This window comes from Anolis carolinensis, chromosome 2 (genome assembly GCF_035594765.1).
Source record: "Anolis carolinensis isolate JA03-04 chromosome 2, rAnoCar3.1.pri, whole genome shotgun sequence".
In the NCBI taxonomy this organism is placed as follows: domain Eukaryota; kingdom Metazoa; phylum Chordata; class Lepidosauria; order Squamata; family Dactyloidae; genus Anolis; species Anolis carolinensis.
In genome coordinates, this window is record NC_085842.1 from 182160596 (window position 1) to 182181910 (window position 21315).

The following is a 21315-nucleotide window of genomic DNA, read 5'->3' on the forward strand; positions in this document are numbered from 1 at the left end:
GAATTCAGTATCTTCTTCCAGAATTCACTTGTGCATATGTGTGTATGAATAAAGCAGAGTTATACAGATGTGTTCTTGATCCTTCTCACACAGAAGATAAACACCACCTTTGCAGCAATCCATTAAGAAGTAACTCCAAGCCTCTTTCACTTTTCATTAGGATGCTCTTCTCAACACACATTCTTCTGATCATTTCACATATCCAACAAGGCTTCTTTTTTATCTTGTTGGTTCAGCCCATTACACTCCCAAAACTCCAATTTCAAGTCAATTATACTATATTCTGCTCCTGGATACTCTGCAGAAATGTCTTTATACATTTATACAGGGGCCGGGCTGTGCCGCAGCTGGTTAGTAGCTAGCTGCAATAAACCACTACTGACTGAGAGGTCATGAGTTTGAAGCCCGGGTCAGATTGAGTGCCCGACCATTAAATAGCCCCAGCTCATTGTTTACCTAAGCAACCCGAAAGATAGTTGTAAATTTAGGGACTGTTTATGCGGGGAGACTAATTTATGTCACCATAAAAATGTCCAGCAACGTGCGTGCTGGAAGATGAGGAAGTACTCCATCAAGACTTGGCATCACAGTGGGTGATGAAGCAACAGTTCTTCCTGTGGCCAGAATCGAGCATACCCTCATGAAGCCGGAAAATGTTAAATAGCCTCTGTGTCTCTGTGTGTCGTATGTCTAATGGCATTTAATGTTTGCCATGTATATGTACATTATGATTCGTCCTGAGTCCCCTTCGGGGTGAGAAGGGCGGAATATAAATACAGTAGAGTTTCGCTTATCCAACGTAAATGGGCCGGCAGAATGTTGGATAAACTAACATGTTGGATAATAAGGAGAGATTAAGGAAAAGCCTATTAAACATTAAATTAGGTTATGATTTTACAAATTAAGCATCAAAACATCATGTTATACAACAAATTTGACAGAAAAAGCAGTTCAATACACAGTAATACTATGTAGTAATTACTGTATTTACGAATTTAGCACCAAAATATCACGATGTATTGAAAACATTGACTACAAAAATGCGTTGGATAATCCAGAACTTGGGATAAGTGAGACTCTACTGTAATGTAATTAAATAGCAAGTTCTCAAAACTATTCCTGGGAGCTCCTTTATAAGATTGGTAAGGGCAGGAAGGTTCTTCTGAGGCGCACTGCTTTCTCGTGGCAGAATTGTTATTGAGTGGTGGGACTGTGCAGCACAGAATATTTTATGACATAGTGATGGACCATAACAGGAAACAATTGAGGAAAGCATTCCTCAGGCATATGAGAATTGAAACCAACCACGACAAGGCAAAGCCAACCTAGTTCTGAGAGAGCATGCATCTCAAATCCCTGAATAAGTAGAAGAGAGGAAAAACTGACAAGAGATAACCAACAACCATTTGAAGCAGAACGTTTTATTCCCCTTCCCTCATCAGAGAAAGGACTTGGCAGTTGTGTACGACTTAAGTCTTGGAAGGACTAAACAAAGGTTTTTGGTTATAAAACTGGCAAAGCAAGGAGCAGCTCTTGCCATTAGGTTATCTGTTATCAATAGAGCTTCCATCTCAAGCCATAAAATGGGAAAGGAGATCTAGAGACGAAAGAGACAGGCCGTCTGCAGTTCCTTTGGGAGCAGTGGTTTCTCTCAAGCAGTGGATGGCACTGATACGCATATGTAGTAGCCAGATGCCAAACTTTTGTTGTTGTTAATAGGGCAAATCTAGGAAGTGGCACAGATTCAGTCCATGGGCACAAAGCTGGTGCTTTGGCAAAGAAAAAAAAGTGTCATCAGTCCTGCCTCCTGCCCCAAAAGGGAGAAAAGGAAAAATCACTGACAAACTGGATGGGAAAAGAAGTAGTTAGTGCTGCATGTAAACAGATCCACAGGAATTCCCTCTCATCCTAAGGGCAACCTGCTCCCTCCCAATCCCATAAACCAGCCTCAGTGGCACAGAAACCCTGCCCATCCAAGAGAGCAGTAGTGTCTCAAGGGGAGGGGAGTGGTACTACATTGGGGCCCAGGAGGAAGGGCAGTGTTACAATCAGGCGGGGAGGGGGAAATTAAGGCACAGAGACGTGAAAGGGGCTGCCGGGGATGTGCTCATCTCCCCATTTCACCACCAGCACATAATCCCCTCTGTCCTTCAGCAGGTAGGTGACGTTATAGAGCCGGTTGCCCAGGTGCTTCACCACAATCTCCTCACAGGGGGTCTTAGGGCCATGGACGCCCACCAGCAGCATGTTGTTCCCTGAGAAAAGAGCAAGGGCCAAAGGGTCAAATACAATGGAGACAGGGAATGCTTGAGTTATGCCTCACCATTTCTCAGTCAGGGTATTTCAGCTCTCCCCTTTCCCATCAATCCAAACTCCTATATTGGTCTGGGAAATGTATGGGACTCCAACATGTTGTCCAACTGCATGTTCCAGTATTCCTTACTACCAGCTGTGCTGGTTAGGGTGGCTGGGAAACACAATCCAACATTGTGAGATTCCGTTTAAACAGCCGTATAACAGCGGAACACCCTGCCTTAGAGTGAAGCAGACTCCCCTTTCTGGAAGTTTTTCGCTGATTGAGAACTCCTGCATGGGAGGGGTTGGGCTAGATGGTCCTTTCCAACTTTAGGATTATATGATCATTCAAAGAGCTACACACTGCTATTTAATCAGCAAACATCAGCTCTGTCCCAGCAGTATTAGCAGGGGACAGTCAGGCGTATATATGGAGGATTGTACAGAGACTTTAATCCTTCTATACCAGTGGTTCCCAACCTTTGGGCCTCCAGATGTTTTGGACTTCAGCTCCCAGAAATCCCAGCCATATTACCAGCTGTTAGGAAATGAAGTCCAAAACATCTGGAGGCCCAAACGTTGGGAACCACTGTTCTATATTCCCCTCCACCCTCGAAGGTCCCGAGTCCTACATTCTTTCAGAACCAGGAAGAACCTATAATTTTAGCTGGGTCTGGCAGCTTCCATAATCTTGTTTATTCCAATAACTTTAAAAAAAATACAAGACTAAAAAAAATACTAAGAGGTATCATATATCACTCATTGCTCAGCTCACTCAGACTATGAAAATAAGTCCCTCGCATAAGGTATCACTAGCAGAGAGAATGGAAGTTAATAATTCCTATAACATGGGTGTTTTCATAGTTGACAACAAATAATGTTCCCACCCAGCAGCTGAATCCAGAACACCAAAGGAACTTTTGAGACACTCCCTGCACAATTCAACTTTAAAAGCAGACCACATATTGCCATAGGAAGCTTATCTCTTCAAACAAATGAAGACATACTGCAGAAAAGACAGACCTTTATAAACGGCAGAAATTGTTATGAAGATAAAAATATTAAAACAAAAGAAATGGCAGAAGCTTCAGACTCCATGCAGTCCTCTTTAGAAGTCACTGACACTCACCTGCTTTGCTGCAATCAACAGTGAAGGAATTCTTTTGCCCCACAAAACCCTTGTTAAGGCCCAGACCCTTGGCCACCACTTTGCTGGCATCAGAGGCAAACTTGGGTGTTGCTCCATCAGGTTTGGCTGCCCCATCCATGAAGACTGACGAAGTCTCGTGGAGGCTGTGACTGGGGACCAGGCGGGTCCCTTACAGAGAAAGGAAAACAACAGCATGAGTGCGAATAGTCCTCACCACCATAAAATATTATGCATGAGGAACCCTAAGGCCCTGGGGACAATTCCAGTTTTCCCAGAACCCTTTTTTAGCCCAAGAGTGTATCTGTGTGTCATGTCGGGCCCCACCTATCTTCGCGACTGCATCCCCCTCCCCCCTATGTATCTGCACAAGCGTTAAGATCTGTTGGGGAAGCCCTTCTCACAGTCCCACCATCGTCAGAAGCATGGTTGGTGGGGACGAAGGAAAGGGCCTTCTCAATGGTTGTCCCCAGGCTTTGGAGTGCCCTCCCCAGGGAGATTAGGCAGACCCCCACCCTTGTCCTCCTTCTAGAGTTAATTGAAGACTTGGATGTTTAAGCAAGCCTTTGAGAATGTCTAGCCCAATGGTCTACAATTATGACACAGCACAGCACTTTTATCCCAATCCTTTGTTCTTTAGCTACAACTTGCACTATCCCTTTCCTTTCTTCTTGTTTACAGTTGGCCATGATTTTATGACAGATGATACTTTAGGTTATTGGTGCTGCTCTGAGTTCAAATACTAGTGGTTTTTTTTTGTATTGTACTGTTTATTTTATGAGTTGTTTTAGACACCTTGTGCCATATGTAAGCCACCCCGAGTCCCTTTGGGGAGATGGAGGCGGGGTATAAAAATAAAGTTATTATTATTATGTCAAAAGTGTAGGGAGAAAGCCAACCAGAAGCTCTAGAGAACTACTAAAAGGTAAACGTAAAGGTTTTCCCCTGACGTTAAATCCAGTCGTGACCGACTCTGGGGGTTGGTGCTCATCTCCATTTCTAAGCCAAAGAGCCGGCGTTTTCCGTAGACACCTCCAAGGTCATGTGGCCGGCATAACTGCATGGAGCGCCGTTACCTTCCCGCCAGAGCGGTACCTATTTATCTACTCACATTTGCATGTTTTCGAACTGCTAGGTTGGAGAACTACTACCAGCTGGTAAATTACAGTAAAACTTCTGTATCCATGGTGGATATGTTCCAGGAAAGATAATTCAGAATACTATTAATATAAGTTAAATTACCAAACAGTTACATTGAAGGGCTAGAAATTTCTAGTAAGCTATCCCTCTAGGCCTTTGTTTGCCAGTAGTTATACAGCCCTCTTCTCCATTCCAAAAGACTTTGATGTCTTTCACTTTCACCTTTTCATCATAAATGGCACTATAATTCCACTTCAATGGCTGTACGGATTACTGAGATTTGTAGTTTGTTAGAGAAACCAGAGGTGCTCCCCAGCTGAGAATTTTAAGAAACCCCTCTCAAGGGCCAGTCTCAAGACGTAGTGCCTCATGCTGAATGAGGCAAACAGGAATTGCAGGTCACATCTGGCAGGGCAAAGATGCACCTACCATTTCCCTACCTTTGAAGCAGGCTTTTGTACCTTTTACTGCCTACAGAACAGCTTACCTGTGATTTTGGCTTTGAAAGGGCTGCCAGCAATGTGGTATGGGCCACCAAACTTAATGGAGATGAGGTAACTACCAGGCACCATGGGTGTATAGATGACCTTATAGCCCTCTGGGCACTCTTGGCAATCCATCTTCACTTTCGAGGGGCCATCAATTGTGACAGCTAGCGCCCCAGGTCCCGCATTTGTGGTGTTGACTATGAATTCTGCAGGTTTTCCTATAAACATTGAGAAAATTTCCAGAGTAAGATGAGCTGGTTCTCCCCAAGCCTCGCCCACTTCCAGCTTCTTCATAACTGGTTCTTACCTGTTATACCACCTTCTAAGCCAGGGCCATAAGCAGACACCATCCCGGGGTCACCAGCTTGGCCCACCTCCCCAACACGAATCTTGAAGGGGCTGCCAGGGATGTGGCTGCCATTGAATTTGACATCGACAGAATAGATGCCATTCTCACGGGGGATGAAACGCACGGCATACTTATCTGTGGCAGAACAAAGTACAGAAAAATTAATCAGGAAAGTATTAAAGCAGCTGACTGCCGGCAGGGGAACATTCAAGTCAACATGAATATAGTCACATTCAATTATGTGTGTATAGCCTTTTCCCCGTTCTTTCTGTATCTCGGAAAGAAACAGACATCACCAAATATATCCTATTGACAATAAGGAAATAAACAAAGGGTAGATGGTAAGATAAAGACGGGGGCTCAATGCCTAGTAGCCTTGTGGTTGCTTATAGTATAGTAACGTATGGTTACATCAGTGCAAGTGCTTTTAAAGATATAGCACAAGGAGGTACTTGGTACCTCATTCCACAATACCACTGCTCTTGCTGTGCAAGGGCAGTTGAAAGCTCCCAGACACGGGTCCGTCTTTGGGGCTAAATGTGGGAGGAAGGGTGTTTTAAGGACTGAAGCATTCTTGACTTCAGAACACATTACTGGATCAGTCTTTACATGTGAACTGTATCTTTCTTTTGACCCAAACTGACAGCTAACGAGTTTTAACTCAATTCCAGAGCTTTTAGTTGTGTTTCAAAATGAAGTCAAGGCCAAGTAATAATTAGACTGGCATTTCAGCACACAAATAGAGGAGAGCTGGATGCTGCATAGGAAGCTTAATGCTATTTGCTCTTGCACTGAGACATATTTGGATGCCATTGCAGAGAAATCAACCATGCACATCCAACAGCATTCAACCCAACAACCCACAGAATTATATCAGCTCTGGTCTCTGTAGCAACATGAGTGTTGCTGTCTCAATGATTGCTCTGCAAGATGGGGGTTTCAAAGCGGCAAATGCTGACAGCTTTTCCTAGTCGATAACTCAAGTCAAGACTACAGTGGGGGAAAGGAATCTCGTTTCCTGTCTTGGAGAGCTAAAACAGCCCCACCCCCCTTACACTCCCACCGCAGATCTTGCTAACATAACTGTTCTAGGGAAACCCCCTGAGCCAGCAGGAAGTGGCTGGGAGCCCACATCTACTGCTCTCTTTTGATGCCGTGCCTGTCGTCCCTATTTCTACTTCTGTCTTACCTATTGAACCAGCAACCATAAATCAGATCAATAAGACAACCCTGGGGAGGGAACTGTTAAATTAACAATCTGTTGTGGGAGCAGTTTTGGCTGCAGGGAAGGGTATCAATACTTTAAATAAATTCCACAACAGGGACCCATGGTGGTTAGACTGGAATTATAACATTATAATGCCAACAGGCATACTTGGAGAAAATGTCACAGGCACTGAAAGAAAATGGATGTCGTGAGCAAGGAAGATGATTGTTTATCCACAAAATGGCTGCCATAGATGGTGTAATCAGTTATAAAGCACCCAGGAAAAAGGGACTGCTTCCTATGCTATTTTCATTCTCTAAGAATATACCTGAGCTCACATATGGCCCAAATGCTTTTGGGGTGAAGGGGGATTAATTGCACAAGTGTCAGCAAAGACAGGTACTTCAACTTGCAGGTGGCTCAGCAGGAGAACCATTAAATGTGCTAAGATCATATGGGAATCATGTATCCTACTGGTTGTGTGTCAGCAGTGCAGCCCTATTTTGTCTGGGGAGGGCCAATGCCAGAGCCCCTTACCTTCATCGATTTCTGTAACATGGCACTCTTCCAGGGCCCCTGAAGGGCTGTGCACTTTGGCATCAATCACACCTTTGGCCCCGTTCAAGCTGACGGCAAACGAGGCTGGCTGGTTCACTTTTAACCCTGACTCCTGGAAGCACAGAGCATGTTAGATAACAAGAAAAGACCAAATGGGCAGTGGCATCATTCTTGGGCAACTTGGATTCCCTCCCTACCTCAATAGAAGATGGAAGTTTGCTTACCTGAAAAAAAGGGGGCTTAGAGAGGGAGAACTGCTCTGGGAAATCTGGGAAGCAGTGCAAGAGGCAGGCAAGCAAATAAGGGCGAGGGGCAGGGAGATTTAGATTAGCACCCTAAAAAGCGGGAGACTGGATAGTTTTTGAGGCGGGCAGCAAGATTGGCAAAGCTGCATCCAGGGAAGCTCTCCATCTTTAAGCCCCCATTGGTTTGAGATGCAGGACTGTTAGCAGCCTTTAAACGAGACACGAGAAAAACCCCAAGTAGATCCCTGTGTGGCTGGCAGAGTTGGCACCATGACTGTTCTGAGGTTGGCGTAGGAGATTTTCCCATATTCAAATTTCACAATGTTTTCTCCCCTGAGAAGATGCCAAGACCCCCTTTTCACCCATGACACATCTTCTACCCAATTTGATTCCCACCCTCTGGGACCCAAACCCTGTTTATTTGTTTTCTCTCTCTGGTCAAGATTTCTCAGCCAGCCCAGGAGAGCAACAGTGCCAATTCAATCCAACCAGCAGGGGGAACAAATGGGCGGTTTCTCCCAGTGCCTCACCTGAAGACTAGAAACAGTAAGCCGGCGGGCATCATCTGAGGTGGAGGTGGCTGGCACCACAAAGGGACTGTCTGGGATGTGCTCATCATTGAACTTCACTGAAACTTCATAGTCGCCTGTCAGAGAAGAGGGAGAGACACAAGAAATGACAATCAGACAGTCATACTTGACTGAGGGCATATTTACTGACAATATATTAAAACTTAATGCCTTTAGGGAGGTACTGTTGGACAATGGCTCTAATTGTTCAACAGTGAACAATGATTCTGCACTATGCATGGCTTTTATCTGGCATATGGAATCCTGGAATTTGTAGTTTGCTGGGGATACCTGGACCTCTTTGCTACAGGGATCTAGCATACTCCACTAAGCAATACTAAAGCTCTCCAAGTTCCCCACAAAGCAATAAATCCCAGGATTCCTTCAGATGCAGATATGGCAATTAACATGATATGATTTTTTAAAACTGTGTACTGTAGAGGTGAAAAAAAAATCCATTGCAGAGAGTTGATTTCAATCAGTAGAGTTGATTTCAATCCTAAGAAGCAATGACTGGAGGGGGGATTAAAAAGCACTAAGAAATGTTTTAATAAACCAGAAACATATACCCTGTTTCCCCGAAAATAAGACATTCCCATAAAATAAGACCTAGTAGAGGTTTTGCTGAATTGCTAATTATAAGGCCTCCCCCGAAAGTAAGACCTAGTAAAGTTATTGTTTGGAAGCACACCCGCTGAATAGAACACCAAAACATGCAGGAACGGTAAAGGTACGTATCGTAGATTGTTGTACAAGGAAATAACAGTAGTAACAGGAAATTCTTGATAGGATTCTGGTTATGCTGGTTTGTGATGACAACTACTGTACAGTATATAATAAATGTTCATTTTTTGTTCAGCAATAAATGTAAATTCTTCTTCATAGAAAAATAAGACATCCCCTGAAAATAAGACCTAGTGCAACTTTGGGGGCAAAAATTAATATAAGACACTGTCTTATTTTCGGGAAAACGGTAAGATCCTGTAGAGGAGAGATTGCTTAAATATTTGGCAATTCTACACTGAGATCTGCTCCCAGAAAATTTTAGTTGCATGTGCAGATGACTTTCAATATGGAGCAACTATCACATAGCTACTGTGTTTGACAATATTGAACCCACAGTAGGAAATAGCATTTAGAATCTAACCATTTGCTTGAGATTACATATTTTGACATATGAACTAAAGGTGTCCAACTAGCAATTAAGCAATTAAAGCGATTAAGAAGAGCAGTACATCAAAAAGGCATCATTTTAAAACTCTGGAAAACTTCCAACATTTACAGCTCTAGCAAGTTGTAACCCATTAGTTAGATCATAGATTCCACCCAACCCAGCTCAAATTCCATAGAGATCATAGAAAAAATTTGAAGAAACAATTTGATATACAACAATGCCCATTTCGTATATAATCATTTGCTACCCGCAAACTTAATTGAAAACTATTCAAGGTTCTTCATCATTGATTTCTTCTCCCCAACAGAAAACTGCAGGATGACAGATCTCCCAGCCTGTGTTCCAGATGGCTGTTCCAAAAGATCTGCCAACCTTCTGAGCAAACAGAAAGAAATCTCTGTACAACTCTGGAACCATTCCAGGCAGCTGGCAACATACAGCCATGACAGATTTCAGAAGCTGGCTGCCACACAGATTTGCTAAGCTGCTTGCCACAGCCTTTTCCAAGAAAAGGATCTAGAATAAGCCCCAAAGTCTGCCTTTGGAGCTTCTCCAGCGCCCACCCTTGGAATGAACTCTGATTTTTGAAAAGTTACTACAACTCCCCAACTACCAGGGCCATAGCTAGAAAAGAAATTGGAGGGAGGGGGTTTTGAAACTTTTTGTGTGTGTATCATGAAGAACAGTTTCATAATACAAAATAATTTAAATAGTACATCATGCCTCCATCAGAATCTGTTGCCCATACACATAGGTGACCACTTACCAGGCTCTTGCACAATGTAGGAAACACCACATGAGCCATCTTTGCGGTCCTCAAAAGCAATTTCTGCCTTACTGGGACCTTCCACAGCAATTGAGAGACCTCCTGCCCCTGCCTCCCGTGTCCAAATGCTAAATTCAGCTGTGGAATAAAGCAAATATTCAGTGAGGCACTTTTGGAGTTCCACTTAATGGAAATCCTGCTTGTTGTTGTTGTTGTTGTTGTTGTGATCATGTTTATTTATACCCTGCTTTTTCTCTCCACATGGAGACTCATTAAAAGCATTTCAATACAATGTGATATGTACAAATAAACAAACATTAAAAATATATCACTGGTATTAAAAAATCAGTTTAAATCCATAAAAACATATTCAAAACTTAAAACCACAGCAGGCTCTGACAATCTTCAAAACGTTCTTCTGTCAAGGCCTGCATGAACAAAAATGTTTTAGCCTGTCGCTGGAAGGACAGCAGGGAGGGGACACCAGAGTCGAGGGCAGCCACGGAGAAGGAAGGCCCACTCTTGTTCCCACCAACCGAGCTTGAGATGGGGGTGGGACTGAGAGAAGGGCCTCTCCTGAAGGTCTCAGGGCCTGGGCAGGTTTGTACAAGGAGATGCAGTGAGCCAAATAACTTGGACCAGAGACATCTGGGGCTTCAAAGGTAATAACTTGCACTTTGAACTGTGCCTGGAAACAAACTGACAGCCAGTTGCTGCAACAGAGAGGTTGTCCGCTCCCTATAGCCACTCCAGTGAGCAACCTGGCTGCAGCTCTTTGGACCACCTGAAGTTTCCAAGCACTCTTCAGAGGCAGTCCCACGTAGAGTGCGTTACAGTAATCCAGATGGGATGTAACTAAGGCATGGGCCACTGTGGCCAGATCTGGTTTCCCAAGGATGGATGCAGTTGGCGCACAAGTTTTAATTGTGCAAAGGCCCTCCCAGCCACCGAAGTGTTTTGTCATAAGTAATGGGCTGGATGAGGCAAGCAAATTGAAACTTAAACCAGACAAGACAGAGGTGCTCCTGAACAGTCGGAAAGCAATAGAGTTGGATGTCATCTGAATATAGGTGGCACAACACTCTAAAACTTCGAATGACCTCTCCCAGTGGTTTCATTGTGTATGTTAAATGGCTTTGGGTGTTAAAGTAGCCATTTCAGAGAATTGAGAGTTTCTGAAAGCACATCCATTGCTTCCTTGCTAGAGAATTCTGTTCCAGTAACTAGTTGGAACAACCTTTCATCTGAAAGTAGTTATGATCCTGACCACACATGTCTATGATTTTGGGTGTAAGGTCAACTAGCTGAGAAGAGATATCCTTCAATATAAATACTTGGCTACAGTGTTCCCTCACTACATCATGGTTCACTTTTCGCGGATTCATGTTTCGTGGTTTTTCAATAAACTCTAAAAGACTATTATAAATCATAAAAAAATTACAATTTACAGCCTAAGGAAGGAAGGAAGGAAGGTGAAGCCAAAGGGAGAGAAAAGGAGCCCAAGTGGCAACAAGAGAAGAAGGATGTGATTTATCAACACATGATTGGTTGATAAAGACTTAAAATAGTGTATAACTACTAAAATAATGTATAAATATTAAAATAAATATAGTGTCCCTACTTCGTGGATTTTCACTTATTTCAGGTGGTCCTGGAACCTAACCCCAGCGATAAATGAGGGAACATTGTATTTAATGGCAGAACTGATGTTACTCTATGCACCAATTTCTTTCGATACATGGATAGATACAGAATATACTTTGTGGAGCCGAGTAATGAAAATATGATATGGGAAAAGTCTGAGGAGTGTGAGGATTGAGAACCACCGTAAGATTACTGGAGGAAAGGCTAGATATAAATGTACCTAATAATGAAAAATTAGTATGACATCAATTGCAATTAAAAAATGGTTAAACAAGATATCAAGGCCCAGCATTATGCCGAACACTATCCCTTTTCTGCTTCAGCTCCCACGTTAAGCTTTTTCCTTCCAGCATTGCGTCCCCACTTCCCTCCAGCAAACAGGCATACCTGGCACTCCAGCTTCAGCTCTTTCCAAGCCTGGGCCACCTGCCCGGACCTTGTGGGCACCGCCCTCACCAAGAGGCCCAACAGTGAATTGGAAGGGGCTTCCAGGTACATGCTGCCCTTTGTATTTGACGCTGACTGAGTGGATGCCTGTCTCAGTGGGCACAAAGCGGATGCAGTAAGTGTTGTTTTCAGCCTCCAAGATCTCTGCATCATGGGATTTTCCTGATGGGCTAGTCACCTGAGCTGTCATGTCTCTGATATTGATCTCTGGAGAACAAGAGGCAGAAGTGAGATCAACACAGAAATACACTTTATCGAAGGCCTTGACAAAGATGTAAATGGCTCATCCAGTACTTGTGAAGCAAACTGTGGGGAAGAATTTAGGTTGATTTCCCCCTTTATTTCCAGACATTCTTATTCATTTAGCTCTGAAGCATAAAATCCTTTTGAACAATTCTAGATCTAGATTATTACTAAAGTCCAAATGTCTGTGCTTGACTTTACCAGGTTTGATTAATCTAGGAATATTTAGGTCATTTATAACAATTTCATGGTCCGGTTTCAGCAGACACTGGCCACAGAGTCATGCTGGGGGACCTAAAGATTTCCAGGGATGTGTTATCCCAAATAAAAAAATATATATTTTTAAAATTCTTTTTTCCCCACTTTCACAGGGATCTTTTGTCCCAACCCCAGTGAAAGTAGAGAGCTGAGTAATAGTGGCCTACTACTGTTTCATTTTTAAATAAATGTCTTAACCATACCGTGTTTTTAAATGCTATAGACTGTCTTGTATCCTGTGCTGAGAAAGGCAGATACTAATCAAACAGATACTCCAGCAAAGATATTCTGTGTCTGTGATAAGGAAGACAGACTTGAACACAGCCACTTCTACTATCTTTGCCTGCCTGGAGGCGTGGAGAAGGACAGCATCTAACAAAATATGCTGGAATGGACAGTTGAGAGAATAATTAAAACATGATTCACATTTCTTTAAAAAAACTGGACTGTTCATGTCTGAATATATTACCCAAGTTTCTAGCTTCCAAAACTTTGCTGGGCACTCTCCATGAGTGTTTTTCCAAGCTAAGGACTGGAGGCTTGTTTGGAAAAAGGAACAAGGCCCTGAATAGCATGTACCTTCCATGCCAGGGTCTTATGCCTTGTGCAAAAGTAGACATTTGGAAGTGGCACCAAATTCTATGGGGTTCCCTCTCACCATGTGAGAAGTGAGGTCTACAGAAGGTGCTGGGATTTATTGAAAAGTTAGGAAACCTGATTTTTTTTGGAGTATAATGTCTAGAAATACTTTCCCTCCAGCCAGCGGTGTAGTTCTGTAATTCAAATATAATGTTTACAAGCTCTGCAGTTCTCCACTAGCTCCCTATGACTGCCAACTTTGTTTTTCAACTGCTGCTTTCAAGTCCCTCTTCTTGAACACCTCACCTGGGATTTTCAAACTGAGGTCACACTCAGTGCCAATGTTGGCGACTGAAGGGGCTTTCTGGCGCCGTGTGATCATCTGCTTCATTCGACCCTCTCCAGTGACCTTCACAGAAAATGGGCTGCCTGCAACAGACAGAGAAGAAAGGAAAAAAACAGTTGCAAAGAGCCAGTCACTGGAATAGAATAAAAACATAGGTAGATGGGGCCTCACCCAAAACTATGAAACCAGACAGGATAAAGTTGATGGAGAGCCCCCCTCCATCCCAAATGCCATTGCATAGTAGCCAAAATGGGCTGGACTTGATATTACTATTCAAATTAAAACAATCTCAAATTAATAATCATAAAACACTTACAGAAACCATGATGTGAATTAATGGTGATATGGAAATAAATGATTATGATGAATGCAATAATAATGACGATGTCTTCCTTACAACATTAAATCTCATTTTTAAAAAAACTATGCAACCTCTGCATCATGTGTTGGACTATTGCTCCAAACATGGAGGAAGGAATATTTGTATATTTTTTATTGACCCGCACAAGCAGATATCTGTTAATTCTTTGGCAGCAGGAAACCTTCAAGGGATTTTTAGCTCTCAAACTCCCCAAAAATACCCAAACTTGTGCAAATGGAGTGGTTTGTGTCCCTATCACTCCCCTAATGCCTCCCAAATCTCCTCAACTAAAAATTAATAAAACTTTGACTGCTAAAAGACTGGTACTTCAAAATAGGAAAGATCATTTTTCTCCATGTGTAATTCAATGAATAAAAGTGCTAACACTGCTTGCAACATTTGAAATATGACACACAGATGAAAACTGAAAATCAACTTATATTTGCACATTTGATTAGCTTTTATAGAAACTTATTAACATGGTTGTTTTTTTTTGCCTTGCATTTTTATTTTTTGCTTTATCATAATATGTAATTGAGAACCCATATGTATGGCACTTTCAACATGGCTAAAACAGACTGGTATGGCCCACTGGCCCTGCATGGAAGGATGCTGGGCCTCTCTCTGGTTGCCCACTTTTGCTGTGGAACAATTCCCGACTCCCCATCTTCAGATCTCATCCAGTTGTCAAAACTGGAGGAGGTTCACTACCCCATTTGTTAAAAAAACATAGGCATTTTGCACCAGCTACCAAAGGGCCATCCCATTCTAAGGTAGCTCCCTGGTCCTTCCTGGGCACAACTTTGCTCTTCTTCACCCCATATCACATCTGATGACCAAAGCAATGGCTCTCACCTGGAACATGTTGGTCTGCAAATTTGATGTTGATTATGTAGTTGCCAGGCTCAGTTGGGCAATAGGTGACTTTGCAAGTCCCATCTTCTAAGTCCTCTGTGTTGATGTCAACCTTACTAGGGCCTTCAATAGATAAACTCAGCCCACCATAACCTAAAGAGAAGACGGACATTGGGGATTAAGAGTTTTTTCTCTATGTCTCAATATCCAAATCGATAGTCAAGAGATAAGTACTAAAGATGGATGAGGATCACATTCTGATTCCATAAAAACTAAAATTTGCAAATTTCTTCAGAAGTTTGACAAAAACAGAAACAACCCCAACAAAGCCCCCAATAATTCTCCACTGTACGTGAAAAAGCACTTTACCCATTATGGCATAGGACTTTGAATGTAGCAATTTAGAGAGATGGTCTCTTGCTCCCTAAAAATGCAATTTTTAAAACCTCTATGCAGTCCTGGCACTCTTATACTGGACACTGGCATTCAATATCTGGTGACAAACAAGTAGCCAGAATGCCCACTGGGAACAGACTGAAAAAAGGAAAGGAAAAAAAGTTAACAGGATAAGTCTCTTGATTCTCTTTGGCATAAATTGAATTGGACTGAATGACTTGTCCCTTTGGCGCAGTATTTCTCAAACTGTGCTCCTCCAGGTGTTTTGGACTTCAGCTCCCAGAAATCCCAGTCAGCTTACCAGCTGTTAGGAATTGTGGGAGCTGAAGGCCAAAAATCTGGAGGAGCATAGTTTGAGAAACACTGCTCTAGTATACTAACACTTACCTAAGTCATGTTTTATTTTGATATATCTTCGGTCATATCAAAATAAAACATGACTCTTTAGAAAATACACTAATAGTTGGTAAGGTAGAAGGAATCAAGAAAGCCATTACGCCAAGCTGGCAAGACCTTATTGCTGCTAGGGTGATTTGGAGGCCTCTCATTAATAGGACTGCAATAAGTGCAAGTTATCTTGGGCTGTTAATATCAGTTTAAGAAAAATCTTATAAGATTACAGTTAAGCATTCTCAAGGCCCACTTAAAATAAAATCAACATGTACATACCAGCATCTCTTGTATCAATGATGAATTCTGATGGTTCAAAAGTCCGGCCTTCACTCAGCCCTGGACCAGAGACCCTAACACGACTGGCGTCACCAATTTCTGATTGGCTAATCATCACTGTGATTGGGCTACTGGGGATGTGCAGCCCATTCTTCTTGATGTTCACAATGTGTTCTCCAATCTCTTTGGGGACAAAGGAAATTCCTACAGAAAGAAGTAGGGGAGAAAGAAAGGAACGAGATGTTGATCGATCTACTCTATCTTTGGTTACCAATAAGCTGGTAGTTAAAGCTGTGTGGAGAGCAGATATACCGGGAATCACAGATTGTGGACACTCACCTACATGCCCATTGCGCAATCGTTTGAGCAGACAGGGCTCCTCGCGGCCAGATGGTGGGATCACTGTGGCAGTCAGTTGGCTCAAGTCTGTCTCTGTGATGTTCAGGGGGATGTCAGCAGAAGAGCCCACTTTCAGGTGGGACATGCGCATCGTGTCATCTGCTGAAAGAGACAAAGAGGTGGGTCACACATTACTGTGCGACAGCTAGCAATCCAGAACACCCCATTCCCAAGTAGGGCATCAAATCTCACCAGTAATCTTGGCAGTGAAAGGACTTCCTGGGATGTGTTTGTCATTGTATTTCACCAGGATGTTGTAGTCACCCGGTAGGACTGGAAGATAGGACACGGTACAAGTGCCATCCTGGTTATCAGTGCAGCTGATCTCAGCCTTAGAGGGGCCTTCAATGGCCAGAGAGAGGCCACCTGCAGTAGGTTCAGAAGGTAACACAGGAAAGGTAAAAGGGAGTCCATTACTCTGAGTAAGCATGATAAATAAGCAGGCCTAGGCAACCTGAAGTCTTCAAACTTATTTTGCGTTTGTGCTCTGTACAAACGACCCTATTTTGCCTATTTTATTCTGAAAGGGAAGCCAAGAATGAACTTGCTAGGCAGAACCCTGAAGAACCCTTAATTCGTACCATTGGGCACCCTACAGATTCTCTGACACTTTGTTTGGCAGACTTGTCAATAGGCTAAGGAAGAAAACAAAGGTAACTGTTAAAAGTTTCAATTGTCACTTATAATTGTCACTTAGAATTTATAAAAAGATAATGATTTTTTCTGAAGATAAAAAATGGATATAGCAAAATTTAAAAATGTGTGGTTATTTTAAAAACTCTATAAAATTGTTATATGATTATCTGACACAAATTTTGACCTTATTTTTGAATATCTACCTATCTATCTATACACACATATATACACATCTAACTCTGGGAATATTACTTTTAATCGATGCAGGAAGTATTTCCCATCAAGTCAGAATGGCAGCCTCCCCAAATTGCCAACTTTGCTGAACTTTGCACCTCCCAAAGTTTTATCCCACAGTCATTGCTCCAGGCTTTGAAACAGCCTAATTTTTAATTTCTCTTCTCGTTTCTTGTTCCATTGGCCTTGGATCTTTTCACGTGGGCTTGACTAACTTCTTTGCATTTATACACTTTTTTACACTTTGAGAGTTATAGTACAGGTTCTGAAATGCTTTGTTTGTTGCTCTGTGCCTTCCAATTGTTTACAACTTATGGATACCCCAAGGAAAATCTATCATAGGGTTTTCTTGGAAAGGTTTGTTCAGGGGGCTTTGCCTTCTTCTGCACCTGACCTACCAAGGTTACTCAGTGAGTTTCCATGGCGAAGTAGGAATCAAACTCTGGTGTCCAGTTGTAGTCCAGCATTCAAAATACTATACCAACTGGATCCCTTATTAAATGTAAATGAAACATGTTTCTAGGCACCATCTGCACAGTACTAAGCCCATCCTTACAACGAATGGAGAGACCAGGCAGCTATTTTCTTCATCTAAATGAAGCAGACAGGACCCCCAATCTTACTCAATGAAGGAAAAACCAGAGAGCCAACAATCAATACAGTAGATTATCTCCAAAGACACACAAGTTTAAGCAGAACAAAGAAGATCAAGAGAACTTATCTGACTCACCTTCTCCTGCATCTTTTGTATTGACAGTGAAGACTGCAGGCTTGTTGACTACCCCATGGATAAGACCTGGCCCATAGGCAGTCACATGGCCACTGTTGACATAGTCGACATAGAATTGAAGGGGACTGCCTGTTGAGAAAAAGGAAAAAGATGGTGTCATCTAGGTTACTATTCCTCCCACTAAACTCTCTCAAGCATACCACCCAGGACAAGTCAAGGGAATAACACAGCTTCAATGTCTCTTGACAGTGAAGTTACCTGGGATGTGCATATTGTCATAGCGGATATCCATCTCATGTAAGCCAGCTTCTGTGGGTGCATAGCGCACCGTCACTGTGCCATCCTTGTTGTCAGTGATGTCTGGCTTTGCTACCTTGCCAGATGGCATGCGCACCTCACCTTCAAGGGAAAGAACAAGGCAAGATAAGTAGCTTTAAATAGAGTAGGAAGCCAAGCAGCTAAGATTCCTTACTAGAAATGATGTTTCAACTGAACCTGGGTTTGAGATCCTAATTCACTCATTCATTGCTGTGAGTGAAGGCACTTGTTTACACAAGGCTGGAACTTCTTCAGGTCCTTGCAAGCATGCATGTATTTAAGCATATGAAAATGCTAAGAATTGTAATATGGGGTGACAAAACATGTAGCCCCCCTCCCATATTATTTGGGCTGCAAACCTATTTGACATCTTACCATTGGCTCTACTAGCTAGGGCTGATGGAGCTGCAATATAAAAACACCTAGATGTCCATAACATGTCTGTCTTATCTATCTGGCCTAAAACATTCTGCCTACTACTTCTGGAGAAAGATAAGGAGGTAAATAAGTACAGTACCCAGTTAATCCATATTATCATGAAGGAAAGCAAAAATTATTATGCTACATAAATTCTAAAACAGGGTCTTGTTAGCAATACAAAGGCCCACTGTGACCACCATCAAAGTTGGGGGAAAATAAAATAAAGTGAAGTAAGAGGTCTACCACTACTAAACTACCTACCGTACAAATTTGTGTATAAGTCAGGGGGAAAACTAACAAAATATTACCCCAAAAAACCTGGGTCGACTTAAACACAAGTCATTGTAGGTGCAAGGCCCATTTATGTGAGGAACAGAGGTGCCTCACATGAAAGAGGTTTGTCTTGCTTGCTTTCTGCTTCAGGACCAAGACTGATGGTCCAGGAACATTTTTTTAAAAATGAAACTTAATAGCTGAGTTCTGACCATATACATGCTGTGCTCATGAGATAGTGAGCACAGCATGTATATGAGATATTGCTACATACATACACAGTAATGGTGGTCTATAAATAAAAAAAACTGGCCTGGCATAACAGCTAGCGCTAGATTTGAGGCCAAGCAAGCCCAGTGAAAGCCTTCTATCATAGACAAAAGGTTATCCAGAACTCAGTATTACCTGTTATCTCTCCTTTCTTGATGGTAAAAGGGATAACCAAGTCGAAAGGCCGCAGTCCAGCATCCAGCCCATTGATGGGACGGTCTGTCGCCTGAAAGATAGAGTCAGCCCACCAACCCAACAGAAGAGTGAGAAACGGGTCTTTGAAAGCCATGGGAGACAAGAAGACAATGGGAAAGAATGGCAAGAGTCCATAAAAACAGTGATGGAACACACAGCTGACAAAGACAAATCTCAAAAAGGCCACCTGGTGGATTTTTTCTTATTCCCCAAAGGCTAAGTGGCCATTGGTTAATTAAATAGGTTTGGGAATTCATCCTCTCACTTTCTTTCAATCCAAAATATTTCAGGTCTGAATTTCCTGACAATAAAACCCGAAGGCTTCTGAGACCAGTTTGTAATTCAGCAAAACGCCAGGTTGTTTGACGTTATGACTACATGTTTGGATACCGTAAGGCAACTAAAATGGCTAAACGAGACTTCCAAGACCTAACACTTATTTCTAGAGCTTGCAGAAGTTTTTTACACCTCTAACTGTAATTTTCAGAACCCAACAGTTAGCAATTTGGCTTTGTTAGATGTGAGAACTGGGAAGTGCAGCCTAAATCTGAACCTTTCCAAACTCTGACCTTTCTTAGTTGTTCGAGGGCTCTAAATTAAGAAACTATCTTTGGTTTGGCCTCCAAGCATAGAAGCCATTCAGGCAGATGATACATTCTCTTCCCTCCCTTTCATTTTAGGAGCATTTGGGATTGAACAAAAGCACTACTGTTTGCTGTTAAGAAAACACCTCCTCCAAGGTGGAGCTGGTCCCCAGGGAAGTGGGGCATTACAGCCAGGAGGCATCACAGTTTCAGTGCCATTTATTGTGTGGCACTAATATATGTGGTACAACGACAACAGGACAGAGCCTAGAGGGCTACATTTTTAGAAAGACGGTATGGTAAAAGCTATATTAGGTTGTAGCACTTAAAATGAACTTTCTCCCAAGCTTTGGATAAGTCCGAGCCACTCTGTTTCCCTGGCGTTGTTTTGATGTTATGTTGCCTTTTTTTGCCTGGCACTAGAGCCAGCCCTCCTCATTAGATGGGTTTAGGAGTACAGAAACTTCACAAAAATGGAAAAAAACCAGGATTAAAAAGTCAATTATAACTTAAGGTAACACCTTTATAGGAACTTCTAGGTCCTCAAACACAACTCTATAGCCCAACTTCCAGTGGAGGCTGACCACAGAGTTGCACTGAAAGACTGGGGGAAATTATATGAATTTTAAAGTTAAATCTGCAAATCTAGCGGGCTAACTCTAGTTACTCCAACTTGACTGCATTCTATTGATGGGCAGATTTGTTTCATGTTTAGCTTTGGGGACAGGGAATTATTGGCCTTTCCAAGATTGAGACTTCAATTCCCAAGAAATCCGCCCAGCACAACCACTGGTAAGGGACTGTGGGAGCTGTAGTCCAAACTATTGGTGGAGTTGGATAATCTCCCAACTCTATTATAACTGTTCAGGGCAAGAGTTAGTGCTGAGTAGAACTCTAGTTATGGCTAGCCTTAGATAACTGCTAGTTAAAGTCTCCATAAAAGTCAAAAAGGGGAGGAGCACTGCTGCCTATTCCCTTATATTCTGGAAAAAGTGGACTTAGCACTACCTGAGTGGGATAAGACTTGACAGTCCCTATAGCAGAAGGTTTGACAAGGACAACACACAAAGCATGGATGGCCCCCCCAAGACCAGCATCAAGAGATGGAGGGACGTGACCTTAGACAAAGACAACTGGGGGAAAAGCCCAAATCCTATCACATTCTGGGAGGATCTCTTCCCTTCCGGAATTCAGGTGCAGAGAACACAAAAGTAGGGTAAAAGGAGAGAGGGGAGATACCCCTTGTAACAGCCTATTTGTAGCAGCATTCAAGCAAGTATGTGCATTTGGGGCGGAGGGAAGTGGAGGAGAGGAGACTGCGACAGGCATCTCTGGACTAGATGTGCAAGGAAGGAGCTGGGCAAACCTGGTTGGGGCCAGCCAATCACAGCTCAAGGAATGCTGTGATGGGGATCCTAATGGGAAGAAAGGATACAAAACTGAGGCTTGTCTTTGACAAAAGGCAGATAAGGGAAAGGCAGCACAGCTCTATTTAAAAAAACATCCTTTTTCGTTGTGTC

The 21315-nt window shown here is 42.6% G+C and overlaps 1 protein-coding gene across 10 annotated transcripts in view; it reads right to left on the minus strand.

Moving 5' to 3' along the window:
* Positions 1-1401: 1401 nt before the first annotated feature.
* flna (filamin A) overlaps positions 1402-21315 on the minus strand; it is an 89919-nt gene continuing 70005 nt past the window's right edge. For 7 of the 10 annotated variants that reach the window (XM_016991191.2, XM_016991189.2, XM_016991190.2 and 4 more), the window contains 16 exons: positions 19152-19242; positions 17994-18134; positions 17736-17864; positions 16328-16501; positions 16076-16237; positions 15737-15940; positions 14672-14824; positions 13416-13538; positions 11970-12236; positions 9939-10076; positions 7960-8075; positions 7164-7296; positions 5378-5554; positions 5070-5288; positions 3425-3613; positions 1402-2255 (listed from right to left, as the gene is read on the minus strand). In XM_016991191.2, the coding sequence (XP_016846680.2) occupies positions 2068-2255; positions 3425-3613; positions 5070-5288; positions 5378-5554; positions 7164-7296; positions 7960-8075; positions 9939-10076; positions 11970-12236; positions 13416-13538; positions 14672-14824; positions 15737-15940; positions 16076-16237; positions 16328-16501; positions 17736-17864; positions 17994-18134; positions 19152-19242 (2604 nt within the window). In that variant the 3' untranslated portion in view covers positions 1402-2067. The remainder of the gene's footprint in view (positions 2256-3424; positions 3614-5069; positions 5289-5377; positions 5555-7163; positions 7297-7959; positions 8076-9938; positions 10077-11969; positions 12237-13415; positions 13539-14671; positions 14825-15736; positions 15941-16075; positions 16238-16327; positions 16502-17735; positions 17865-17993; positions 18135-19151; positions 19243-21315) is intronic. The other 3 variants (XM_016991192.2, XM_016991188.2, XM_062971245.1) reach the window with 1 other exon arrangement.